The sequence below is a fragment of the Mandrillus leucophaeus genome, unplaced genomic scaffold, assembly GCF_000951045.1.
Source record: "Mandrillus leucophaeus isolate KB7577 unplaced genomic scaffold, Mleu.le_1.0 Scaffold117, whole genome shotgun sequence".
Classification (NCBI taxonomy): domain Eukaryota; kingdom Metazoa; phylum Chordata; class Mammalia; order Primates; family Cercopithecidae; genus Mandrillus; species Mandrillus leucophaeus.
The window spans coordinates 3,285,792-3,299,441 of record NW_012099987.1 but is presented as its reverse complement, the minus strand read 5'-3'; the positions used below and the strand labels follow the sequence as shown (position 1 = coordinate 3,299,441).

The window sequence follows — 13,650 nt, the reverse complement described above, 5'->3', positions numbered from 1 at the left end:
CTCTCCCCACCTTGCCCCCCTCCCACATTTATCTTCAACATTCAGTTCAATACAGTGAGCATTCATGGAGCCCCTGCTAAGCATCAGGTTGGCGCTGGGAACCAGGGATACCCACTTGAATCAGGCTAAGACCACCCCACACACAGAAAAGGCATTGACATTCTAGAAACAGAAATAGACAAAAATATCTTCGTCTAATAAGAAGCAGGATAAAAGTCACACAAAATAGTGCCCCAGGCCCCCAGCTCTGCTTCTCTTCCTTCCTCTGCACTCATCCCCCACCCACCTCAGGGCCTTTGCACCTGCCATGGCCTCTGCCTGGACTGCCCTCCCCCTTCTCTACCTGCAGAATGTCTGTTTAGCCTTCATCGTTCACCTCAAATATCACCTCTGCAGAGATTTTCCTGACTCCCCTGTGCCACCTAGCAGAGACTGGCCCTTCCTCCTCCTGCTGCCCCTGGCATGCACACCTCACTCAGGCTCCACATTGCCATCATGGTCTGTCTATGAGCTTTACAAGGACCGGGTCACGGTTCTATTCATTCTTGACACAAGGCTTGGCATCTAGTGCCCACCCGGTAAATTCTGCTGAATGGCAAAGTGGACACCCTGCAAGTTTTCGGACGTATGATTACATCCCACGTGCCCCTGACCATTTCCCCCCACCTTGCCAATGAATGGGAGGTTTGATTTCACCTCCTTCTTGGAGGCATGGGGAAGAGTTCCGGCCTACAGGAGTCGTGAGTGGGATCTAGATGCGTAGATCAAGAGTCCTGCAAGCTCTGGCTCTTGCCGGCAGTTCACATCACATCCCTGCATGTGTGCCAGTCCGTTCTCTTGGATTCTTGGACTTACGAGTACCTACCACCCCAGCTTTCTGCCCAGGAGCTCCATTGTGGGGACCTACTGGCCCAGAACACACACCCACCCCCAGCTTTTTGCCATTCAGCCCCCAATCTTGCCTTACGTCTTGTCCTTCTCTGGCAAGGCTGAAGTTGAGCTCCCCTGGCCTGTCCTCCCACCTGGCTCACCCCTCCTAGTGCTATCCTTTGGCAGCAAATTTTCTCATTGCTGAAAAATCATAAAGCAAAGGGGAGGGGATAGTGGAGAAAATCTAGAGGATTTGATAAGGTGTTAAAGAGATGGAAGCAGAGGTGAGCGAACAAGTTAGACTGGGAGAAGGTATCAGGCGGGAGGAGAGAGGAAAGGTGCTAGGCCCGTAATTGAAAGTCAGAATGATTGCAGGGGTTTAACAAGACATGTCAAGAGGGCATTCATCACCCAAACAGATGCTGCTGTGAAATGCAGCCTGGCACCGATTATTCCCGTGAAAGGGAACCAGCTCCTTGTCATGGTGCCTCATAGGTAGGAGAGAAATGGGCCAATGCAGAAGGCCACCGATATTTGGGCCAGGGAGTTTGGCAGAGAATTAATGGAGTGTTAATCCTAGAGATTGGAGGCTGCCCCTAGTCTCTGCAAACCCTCTTTCTCAAGCCCGGGTCTCACTGCCTCTTCTCCCCACTCCTCCCCCCAACTCCTTCCCTCCCCCAGGAGGACACTCAGCCTCCAGGGTTCTCAGGGGGCCCCACCCTGCCTTCTGGCAAGAGCTCCCTGTGTCCTGGGGTCTCTGATCCCCACAGCCTATTACATTGTCCTGTGGCCTGCCATCCCAGAGAGCCTGACGACCCACAGCTATTTGTCCTCTGAGAGTCAACGTGGGTGGGTGCTTAGAGTCGCCTTTGTCTCTCAGCTATGCGCTGGCCAGTGGGCCGCTAGGAGGTCAGGCCATCGCTCTGGGCAAAGCCACCCTCTGTCCTCCCCCAGGACCCACTCAGTGGATGGTATAAGCAGGTGGCATTGGGCACAGAGGCTTCACTTGCCAGATCTCGCCAGGCATGCTGTGGGCTTCTCTGTCGTGGCTGTAGTATTTCCTCTGCTGTCACCCACGTCCCGGGTTTGCCTTCTGTCATGTTATTTATGTCTGTGCACTCATTCAGCAAGTATTTACTGAAAACTACCAGGCAACCACAGGCCCTGAGATAGACGTGGCGTGTACCCAAGTGAACTGAGAAGAGAGTCCTGACCTTATGGAATGTCAGGGCTAGTGGGAAAACCAGACCCTAACAAGTCAGCCACAAAGGAACATAACTGCACATTGTGATCAGCATGTTGGAGGAGAAGACTAGAAGGCTGTCAGGGAGACTGACAGGGTGGGCAAGATGAGCTGTCTCAGATGGGTGGTCAGGGAGGACTTCCTGCAGGAGGTGACATTGTGGCTGAGAGCAGAATAATCAGGAGCTGGGTAACCTAGAGCTAGAGGGAGAGCATCCCAGGTAGAGTGACCAGCTTGAGAAAAGGCCCAGGAGCTGGAAAGATGGGGAGAGTGGGACCAGATCAAGACCAGATAAGGTGGACAGGACCATGGTCAGGCAGAGCCCTGTGCTCCCCAGGCAGGAATTAGAAGAATTAGAACTTTGCCCAAGAGGATTGGAGGGCGTGATCAGCTTAAGCAAAAGAGTGGCATGATCAGCTTAATGTCTTCCAGTGGCAGTGTTAGGGGAAGCTGGGAAGAGCCTTTGTTCCTCCAGAATTTCCCCCAGTCTCCCTCCCCCAACTCATGCCGCCCCCAAACAGGGTAAAAATAATATGCATGCTGGGCAAACACAGCTTGAACACAAGTCTCAGGTCTTCTTTTGAACCACATGACTGTCCCACCTCCTGCCCCTATAGAGAGCTAGAGAGCTTCTGAGACTGCAGCTGTGTCTCCCGTATCTTCTCCCGGGAATAAGGTGAGAGTCACCCTCCCTAGTTGCTTGTCACAGAGCTAGAGCAGGGCGTTTGCGGAGTGTACAGGGGATGCCGCCCTGAGAGTTCCTGCCTCTCCTCCCCAGGTGTGGACGACCCCCACCAGCACGGGCGAGGTGTCGCTCTGGCTGACTTCAACCGTGATGGCAAAGTGGACATCGTCTATGGCAACTGGAATGGCCCCCACCGCCTCTATCTGCAGATGAGTGCCCATGGGAAGGTCCGCTTTCGGGTAAGAAGGGGCCTCACTCCTGGAGTTCAAGACCAGCCTAGCCAACATGGCCAAAGCCTGTCTCTACTAAAAACACAAAAAATTAGCCAGATGTGGTGGTGCATGCCTATAATCCCAGCTACTCCAATAGCTGAGGCACAAGAATCTTGAGCCCAGGAGGTGGAGGTTGCAGTGAACTGAGATCCTGCTACTGCACTCAGTCACCAGGCTGCAGGCTGGCATGAGCAGGGCTCAGGGCTCTCAGGGCCCAGGGTAGGGGTGGTGTGACAAGGAAGGTTACACCAGGGGATGAGGGACTACAGCTGGGCTGCTGTAGGAGCTCTGGAGCCAAGAGTAGGAAGAGCCAGGTCAGCAGAGGGAAGCAGGAGAGCAGCCTCCGAGGGGGGCTGGAGCCCTGGGAGGTGGGCTGCACTATCTGGATCCAGGCCACTTTTCCCGGTGGCTCCTGGAATGGATCCAGAAGCTAGAGCAGGGTGAGTGTTTGTGGAGTGTGCAGGGAATACAGGATGGCATCCCCTGCACACTTCACAAAAGCCCAGCCTCAGCTTTTCAGACCTTTTCAGACTGACGTTCAGACCAAGGGCAAAGTGGTGGAGAGAATGGAAGATTGAAGCCACGGAGTTCCCAACAGCTGCCCCTAAAGACAAACAGCAGATGGCAGGCAAGGTGGCCTCCGAGCCCCTCTGTGCCCCTCCCTGAGCTGTTGATAGAACAATGCCAAGAATTCTTCAAAAAGGCTGTTAGTGACAGTGATGGAGGTGCCACCAGCATGAGGGGCATGGCTTTGGGACTTTCTCAGGGAGGACAACAGAGAGCGTGGGCTGGTTGAAGCTGATCTCAGGGAGCCAGGACTGATCTCAGGGAGCCAGGACTGCTCTGCAGGTACCTAGGTCTGCCAGAAACCCCTGAGGAAACGGGAAAGTTCCAGGATTTCCCTGAGGTTTGATGATCCCAGGGAAGTCCCCAGGGACCTCATTTCTGTGTGACCAAGAAGAGGCCACCCCTACCAAGTCCCTTCCCTGTAGGCAGCCACCTTGGGAGGCCCAGGCCCAGCCACTCCCTCCCTGCTAAGGCTTGAGACCCAGGCTCTGTGAGTTGGGGGGAGGCATGCCCTGAACCCAGGGCGGCTGTTGCTGGGATCTTGGACGATTTCCATCTTTATTCCGCTCTTGTTCTCACCCAGCTTCTCAACAGGGATGATCTTGCTGCCCTCCCTCCAGGACATTCAACAATGTCTCGGGACATTTGGGTTTGTCACAGCTGGGGAAGGGAGTGCTCCTGGCATCTAGTATGCAGAGCCCAGGGATAGGGCTGAACACCCTGCAGTGCATAGAGCAGCCCCACAGCAAATAGTTATCCAGCCCCAAACGCCAGTGCGCTGAGGGCGAGGAACCCTGTTAACTCGGCCGATGGCCCCTCCCCAGAGCTCTCAGGAGCAATAATAATAATTAAATAAAATATGATAAATAAATGCCCCATTTATCAAGTGTCTTCCATGTGTCAGGAACTGTGCTAAGCTTAACATATATTATCTCGGAAGCTCAGGCATCGAATAGGGCAACCCCAAGGGGGCTATGGGAGGTTTCCATTTTTATAGAATCAATAGAATCATAATGGCTAGAGATCCTGAGATCTTTTTGCTCCCTGGCTCCTCAGGCCCAGCTCAACCCACCCTGACCAGCTGGCCAGGCTTATTCAACCTCATTACTGCTCTGATGGAGACAGCCTCCTTCCCTGGCCTCCCCAGAGCAGACAGCTCGACTGCTGACCCAGCCTGCTCATCCCTGTGGCCGCCAAAAAGGGCCTGCAGCAGGAGGCCGATAGCAGACCCAAGCCTGGGGTAGAGGAGACTCCCAGAGACACCACTTGTACATTTCTCAGCCCTTTCCATGTGGGTTTTGGGACTTGGACAGACCCCAAAGTCTTTAAGGGAAAAACCCACCTACGATGAGGATATTACACTCAGAAATAGAAGGTTGCCCTTCCCAGCTCTCCTTCTGTTTCAGAGGCAAAAACACACCTGGGACCCTTAGCCTGGTCCCCCAAGACCCTCCTAGCACTTTGGAGTTCCAGCTGGGCTATCCCGGGCCTGGGGTCTCCCCATTAGTCCTGGACAGGTGTAGCTGATACCACTGGACAGATGTAGCTGATACCACAACCCCCTCAAAGCAAATGTCTCAAAAAATAAAAATAAGAAGGCTCCCAAGAAACAACATAAGGTAGTAGAAGCAGCCAAATCCACAGCTACAGGTAACCTCTTTCACCTTCCCTGAGGTGGGTGGCAGGTAAGGCAGGACAGGCTGCCGGCGATCTGTCTCATGCCCACTCGGTGCCAGGCATTTTACATGCAATCCTCACAACCGAGGCAGCTATTATTATTCCCACGTTACTGATGGGGAAGGTGAGATCCGAGGGGGGTTAGTAACTTGCCTAAGATCACACAGCTAGTCAGTGGTGGAGCCTGGATTTAGATGCACAGAGATTTTCAGGCCCACCCAGCTTCTGACTCAGCGCGGAGGAGGAAGGATGCCTAGGAGAAAGGGCACAGCATCCGGAATCAGAAGCCCTGGCCTCCCCACTCAGTAACTGTGACATCGCAGTTCCCCTCCTTCTCCAGGACTCAATTACCTCACCCATCAAATGGGAACGCTAATGTCCGTACTGCCTCGAGGGATGGACAGGAGGCATGGACAGGTGTGATCCAGACTAGGGAACGGCTAAGCGCTTCACTGGTGTCTATCACAACTGTTATTCTTCCCTCCTTCTTCTGGTACAAGCAGCCTGAAGTCTGTGTGATCCTAAAGGCAGCCCCCAGGTCCTTTTGAGGAGGCAGGAGAGGAGCTGTTGGGTTGGGCTGCCTCTTATTTTTAATTGCCCCCACACTCCATAGAGGAGAGCTGGCCTCCTGCCCGAGCCCACTCTCCTGCCGCTGACCCCCAGCCTTGTTTCCTCCAGGACATCGCCTCGCCCAAGTTCTCCATGCCCTCCCCTGTCCGCACAGTCATCACCGCTGACTTTGACAATGACCAGGAGCTGGAGATCTTCTTCAACAACATCGCCTACCGCAGCTCCTCAGCCAACCGCCTCTTCCGGTAGATGCTCCATCCTGGCTCGTGGCCCTTCACCCTTGACAGCTGGTGGGAGGAGCGGTCAGGGAGAAGGTTTAAGAATCAGAAGGGGAGGGTTCCTAGGGCCAGGTGGTCAGGCCAAGGTCAATGCAGGTCCCCTGATGAAGAAACAGAAAGGAGGGAAGGACGAGGACTGGGCAAGAGGCTGTGGGAATGCAGGGCGAAGCCTGGTCAAGGAGCTCGCCTCTGCTATTGCAGGGAAAGGGAAGAGGAATGTGGCCCAAAGTGTGCCCAAAACCCAAGCGCCACAAGATAAAGCCACACTACCACGAAAAGGGGCTACGGGATCCAATCACTACCACAAAAAGGGGCTACAGGGCCCAAGTAAATACAGGTTTATTTACTGCAGGACTTCTCAGTGCCTTTAACTTGACCATGAATATTTTAATTTTCCAAAAGATGGATGGAGTATTCCAAATAGGCCTGATCACAGGGCACTTCTTTCACAGATTTTTCTGTTGAGATTGGTGTTCTGCAAACCATCCTTTGGGAAATTCTGGATGACAAGGGTTCCTGGTAGACAAGGAAAAGGGTCTCAGAAATGGAGGGAATGTGCAGGCCTCTGAGCAGTGTGTCTAGGGAGGAAGGGCTGGATTTGCTGTGGCACTATTTCTCCAAGGGAACATCCAGAGACCATTGGCATCAGAATCACCCAGAGGGCTTAAAGTACAGAATCCCGGGACCTGCCCCACATCTCCTGATTTAGAATCTCAGGGGGTGAGGCCCAGGAATCTGTATTTTAACAAGTACAGTAGGCACCAGGTGATTCTCATCACATTGAAGTTTGAGAACCACTGTTGGGGAACTGAGCTCAGGGTCTCCCCATGAGTCCTGGATAGGTGGAGTCCTGGGCAGGCATGTGGCCTGAGATGTCCCTGTTCCTGGCCTGAAACATTCCAAGAGGTCTCAGGACCAGGTGGGAAAAGGCGGGTGGGCCAGGGCCTTGCATCCAGGACATGGGCCAGATCATCTGCTTGGCCCCCCAAGACCCCTACCCCATCTCCCGGGAGGGTCCAACTATTTATACTAAAAGGCAAGAGTGTGACTACGTGTGTTTTAAAATATAATTATTAACAAAGCATCAATTCTGACTGGATGTAATCACCCCCCAAAGGCGCTAGATTTACTAATTAGGTGCCTTGCAAAAAGCTTATTCACAACTTCCAGATTAATTGCAGAAGATCAATTGCTAGTTAACAGAGACACTGCTTTCCTTCTCTGGCTAATAAAGTGTCACTCTCCAGGAGGATGAGGACTGGGCACTGAGGAATCTAGTGCCCCTGTCTGTGGCTCTAGAACCTAGGTACCTCCCCTGTCTTCCTGCCCATCCAGCCTGCTTCACATCTCCCAGCGTCCCCTGCAGCCGGGAGACAGGGCTGGGAGGGAGTACAAGCAGGCTGGCCCAGAGCTGTCAGTGGACAGAGCAAGTCACCACGTGGCTGCCCAATGGGTTAGTGTGTTTGCTTCCACGCAGCAGCAGCAGAAGCCACTTCCCAGGTACGTGGCTGTGCCCCAAGTCCCCGTGGCAGATGGCTGGGTCCTGAGCACACAGCAGAGAGGAGAGCAAGAGGGGCTGCAGCTGGGACTGGCACTCAGCTGGCAGCTCTGGAAGTTTAACCCCCAACTGTCCCACACCACAGGGGCTTTTCACCTGTCACTGAACAGGCATCGTCGGCTCGTTGGCCCTGGTGCTCTCCAGGAACAGGCCAGGCACTCTGTGGGGACACAAAGCCTCAGTGTGCTTGAGTCTGCACGTCCTTTAATGATACCTGCAGCATCCAGGGAACTCATCACCCAAACAGTCACTTAATGAGAGTTTAAGGGAGCCCTCTTAATAATCACAGCACAAAAAAAAAAAGAAGAAGGAAAAAAGAAAAAGAATCACAGAGGCAAAAATGCATGAACAGGGACACTCCTAGGACAACCGCTGTGTGCAAGGTTACCCCCTTTTGCATGTAGCCATGTCTCCGATCTGCTCTTAATTCTCCACCACCATGACACCACTCCTGGTCTCCCATGGAGATTCCTGCACCTCCCCCAGCTGCTCTCCTTGTTTCTGGTCCTGCAGAGAAAATGCAAGTCTGGCCACACCCCTTTCCCACCGAAGATCCTCTAGAAGCTCCCCATTGCCTTTGGATGAAGTCCAAACTCTTTGACACAACCCACATAGCCCGGCTCCGTCTCCAGCCTCGTCACTTTCTACTTCCCTGTTTACATCTAAGCAGCAGGCACAGCAAGCTTCCTTCAGCTCTGGGCTGTGCCAAGCCTCACCCTCAGGCTGCCAACTCCCTCTAGCCCCCAATTCTCCCTCTTCATTTGAGCGACATGTGTTCACTCGCCATGGTGGTCTCAGCTTAGCTGACCCCTCCTCTAGGGAACCTTCCCTAATTGCCTGAATCTGGGTGAGCTTTCCCAGCTCTGCACTCCCCACGTCCCACTCTCCCTGGGCCTTCAGCCCTCTGAATGGTGGTTCCTGTTAACACGGACTCTGAGCTCCATCCTTTCTCCTGTGCACCATACTTCATGCAGGGCCCCGTACACAATAGTTGCTGCCTAAGAATGTGTTCAAAGAACACAGAAATGCAGTGGAATTGCTGGGTGTTATCCTTAGGACTCCTTAACTGCATTGTCACCTGAACCAAGAAGTGTCTCTGCACAGCTGTGGCAGACGCTGCAGGACACAAATGGTCAAAGAGACTGTGGGCATCACACCCATGCACACCAACACACAAGCCCACCTCATGGGGCATCTGCCAGCTCTCTCTGCCACCCAGCCACCAAAGGCTCCAGCTCAGGGGACCCCAACCCCCTCCTGAAGCTATGACTGTATCACAGCCCTCTGGTGTTTCTCACAGGCAACAATGTGGTAGGAAGTGCGATGCCAATTCTTCCTTACGCCCTACCCTCCCATCATTGCCCCACACATCTAGGGCAGAGCACCCAAGGCTGTGAGAATACGCCAAGTGAGAACAATTCTAGAGGAAAGCTCATGGCCATCATCAGCTAAGTGTAGAGAAAGAGCAGGACGTCTCTAGCAGACGTTTCTGAAACAATGCCAAAATTCAGAGTTCCAAACAGACAGAACCACTGCAACCCAAAGGGACCCCTTTCCTCTCTTTGCCTCTGGAATTCATCTTTATATCCTGCAGACACGTGCTTGGAACTTTCTGAGAGCCGAGCACTGTGTTAGATGCTGCAAGAGATGCAAAGATGAATAATGCAAGGTCCCAGCCTGCAAAGAGCTCACATTCTCCCAGGGGAGATCAGATGCATTCATAGAGAGCTGTAACACAGGCAGAAAGTGATAAAGCCCATGAAGAATGAAGGGATTGCTTCCAGCAGGATGGTCCAGGAGGGCGTGGAGGAGGTGGCACTGAGTGGGGTTAAACCCTGGGTAGCATCCAGAACTAGGAAACCCAGGGGCCACTTGAAGGACAAGGAAGGTCGGTTGAAGGAAGTTCTGTCCCTGCCCCTTCTTCATCCATCAACTGCCCTTCCCTAGTCTGCCTATAATTCATCCATTAGAGAAGGAAAAATCAATATTTACCAACATAAATTAAAACCCAGGCAAGGAACAGGCAGAGTGTAGGCAGGGTCTGGAGCAGAGAGTGACTCCGTGGGCAGCCAGGTGGCAGCCCATGCACATTGGGACCTGGGGATGTTCAGGGGACAGAGCGGAGCAGGTGGGTCTTCAGGTCCAGGGGCTTCTGAGACCCCACCAGAGCAAGCCTGTCTCCTCTCCTGCAGCGTCATCCGTAGGGAGCACGGAGACCCCCTCATCGAGGAACTCAATCCTGGGGACGCCTTGGAGCCTGAGGGCAGGGGCACAGGTGAGGGGCACCTGGGGTATCTGGCCTGCACCGCCCCCTTAGCATTGTTCATACCCTGGGACGAGGGCGGGAGGGATGGGGCAGCCAGTCCCACGGCAGAGTCCCTCCTGTCCCTGCCACACTGAGGGCTGAGACTCAAGAGCAAGGGAGAGAGTGGAGATGGGGGAACCCTGGGGACGGGTAGGCAGGAAACAGAGGGGAGGATGGTCCACTCCCCCAATCCCAGGCTGATGGGGGCGGGGGAATGAGAGTCTATGGGTCTGTGGGCAGGAGCTTCTCTGGCCATACCTTGTAAGGTGGGGACGAAAAGGAGAGGAGTGAGCCCCTTCTGCTCTCAGGCAGAGGATCTTGCCATCTGACCCCTCCCCTCTTTGCACTCAGCTTGTCAGGCAGAGCCCTGGGCCAGGAGTCCCAGAACCCAGCTCTGACATTGCCTCACTTTGTGGTCTTGGAAAAGTGGTTTTACCTTTTGGGTGTTCTCCACATTCATAAAATGGGGATAATTATATCTGTCCTCTTCACCTCTTTGGTTTGTAATGACAACCAAAAGGAGCCTGTGTATATGCAAACACTTGATAAATTGACAGAAAAATCTATGCAAATATAACAGGCATGTATTATTCAAACCATAATAGAAAGACCAGAAAGAAGCCCATGTGGTCTGAGTAATTTGCATGCACTGTCTCCATGCAAAGACCAGGGGAAGGAAGGAAATGTCTGTCCCATGAGTCCTATCATGAGTCGGCTGTTAGGAAGGATAGGAGATGGGTGCCGAGCCCCAGCCTTCCTGCCCCGGTGCTGCGCTTTCTCTGACCCCGCACCCAGGGCTGTGGATACTGCACTTGGTTGGGAACATCTCTCCTCTGTGGGTCTCCTGGATGGCGGCCAGAGGTGAAATCTGCATTGTTTGTAGGGGGTGTGGTGACCGACTTCGACGGAGACGGGATGCTGGACCTCATCTTGTCCCATGGAGAGTCCATGGCTCAGCCGCTGTCCGTCTTCCGGGGCAATCAGGTGCGCTCAGACCTCAGGAGCCACAGATCCCAGCCCTGTGTGCTCTTGAGTACCTTAGGTTGGTGAGGGCAAGGCACTGGGGTGCTGGCTTGGCCAGCATGGCGGGTAATGGAAGCCCTGGGCCCTGGAGGAGGGAGGTAAATTCCAGCAGCACCAGGAAGCTCAGGAAGGGCTGCCTTGGGAGAAGCCCTTGCCTCTCTGCCTTCCACTGTCGTTTCTCTGCCAAACACTGTGCCCTGAGTCCCTCGGCTTTTGTCTCCTCTATCTACAGTGCCTCTCTTTCATTTAGCCAATCTGTCTTTGCCTCATTTGTTTTTCTCGCCTGGCTTCCTCTTCCTCTCATTTTCCTCTGCCCACTTTCTTCTCTTCCTCCTTCTTCTCCCTCTCCCCCTCCCATCCTCCCTGGCTCCCTGCTTTTCCCACCCACCACGCTGACACCCACCTGGTGTCTACCTCTCACTCTCCCTGCAGGGCTTCAACAACAACTGGCTGCGAGTGGTGCCACGCACCCGGTTTGGGGCCTTTGCCAGGGGGGCTAAGGTCGTGCTCTACACCAAGAAGAGCGGGGCCCACCTGAGGATCATCGACGGTGGCTCAGGCTACCTGTGCGAGATGGAGCCTGTGGCACACTTTGGCCTGGGTGAGTAGGGGTCCGGTGGGGGATGGTGAGCTGTTGTCAGGACAGCGGGATGCTGACTGATTCAGGGACTCACAGCCCGAGCATCCTTGGGCACCGCTCTACTGTGACAGCCATGGTGGACACCAGCTACTGGGGACAAACCCTGCTCTGAGATGAGCCTGAGCTCAAGAGGAGGCGAGTGGGAAACGCTGGTTAGATTTTCATGCATCTCACTTGCAGGAGTCCCCACCCCAGTGTCTCTGTGGAATTAGTTCACCTTGGGGTCAGAGTGTTTAATCCTCCATTTGTTCAAGGCTGTAGCCTTGTTCAAATGCTGGGCTGCACCAAATGTGTCCAAGCCAGCTGTTTCCCTAGCCTCTTGGGAGCTGGTTCAGTCTTGAACAGAAGGCTTGGGAAACCATGCATTCTCAATGGGAGTGAAGTCACCCCAAAGAGGAGAGACTGGGTTCTTGGCAGGAGAAGGGGGATGACAAAATCCTATCTTTTTTTTTTTTTAATATGTAAAAGCATCAGGGGCCAGGTGCAGTGGCTCATGCCTATAATCCTAAAACTGAAGATCAGAACAATTAATAATCCTAACACTTTGGGAGGCTGAGGCAGGTGGATCTCTTGAGCTCAGGAGTTCGAGACCAGCCTAGGCAACATGGCGAAACCTCATCTCTACCAAAAGTACAAAAAATAATAATAATAACCAGGCATGGTGGCGCATACCTGTAGTTCCAGCTACCTGGGAGACTGAGGTGGGAGGATCACCTGAGCCCAGGGAGGTAGAGGCTGCAGTGAGCTGTGATTGCACCACTGTACTCCAGCCTAGGCTGGAGTGAGTGAGACTCTGTCTCAAAAAGTAAAAAAGCATCAACAAGCATATAGCACATAAACAGATATACAGTATATCAGTGGCATTAATGAAACTATCACTACATACCTATTAGAACAAAAATTAAAAATAGCGACAATACCAAATGCTGGCAAGGATCCAGGTAGCTTCTAGAAATCAGAGAAACTGGATCTCTCCTACATCCCTAGTGAAAATGTAAAATGGTACAGTTACTCTGGAAAATCTTTTGGCAGTTTATTTTAAGAAAACAAAACAAACCTAAGCAAACAACTGCTACTCTATGACCCAGCTATCATATCCCAAGCCACTTATTTCAGACTAATAAAAACTTATATCCACACAAACATCTTTACATCTGTTCATAGTATCTTTATGTTAATAGCCCGGAACTAGAAACAACCTAGGTGTTAATAGTTCAAGCAACTGTGATACAGCCCTTCCATAGAATATTACTCAGCTATGAGAAGAATAAACTGTTGATACGTGCAAAAACTGAGTAGATCACCGGGGCACTATGGTGAGTGAGAAAAGGGGAGAAAAGGCTCATCTCCAAAGGTCAGTATGGTAGATTTTTGTTTACATAACATTCTCAAAATGACGAAATTATACAGCGGAAAACAGATTGGTGGTTGGCAGGACTTAGAGATGACGGAAGGGAGAGGAGTGGGTGTGACTATCATCAAGGGCAGCCCGAGGGGATCTTTGTGGAGCCTCTGGCGGATCCCTGGGTAGGGAAACTGCAACCATTGGGTGAAACTGGGTGAAGGGCACAGAGGCGCTTTTTGTACTATCTTTGCGACTTCCTGTGAATCTATAATTATTTTAAAATACAACATTTTAAAATAAATGTATGGGGGGAATTGGGGAAAAAGTCTAAAGAGTCTTCTGGCAGGGTGAGGGGATTACAATGATGGAAAAAACATTGAGAAACACCAGCAGGAGTAGAGGAGCCCAGAGTGTCTTCACTGAAACGCAATGGTTCAGAAAGTGCTGGAGTCAAACATTCCTAGGTTCAAAATCAGACGCCTTCCCCAGGTGTTCGCACCTCATGAGATGTACCATTGTAATATAAAAGGAATAGGCGCTATGGTCTCAAATTACTGAATACAAATGTTAATCTTATACACACATCATATGTGCAGAAAAAAACTGAAAGGAAATGC

General features: G+C 52.4%; 1 protein-coding gene across 1 annotated transcript in view; it reads left to right on the top strand.

Moving 5' to 3' along the window:
• CRTAC1 (cartilage acidic protein 1) overlaps positions 1-13,650 on the top strand; it is a 192,426-nt gene that overhangs the window by 150,587 nt on the left and 28,189 nt on the right. Inside the window, 5 exon segments of the mRNA XM_012000646.1 lie at positions 2,892-3,037; positions 5,993-6,129; positions 9,913-9,995; positions 10,909-11,009; positions 11,481-11,649. Of these exon segments, the coding sequence (XP_011856036.1) occupies positions 2,892-3,037; positions 5,993-6,129; positions 9,913-9,995; positions 10,909-11,009; positions 11,481-11,649 (636 nt within the window).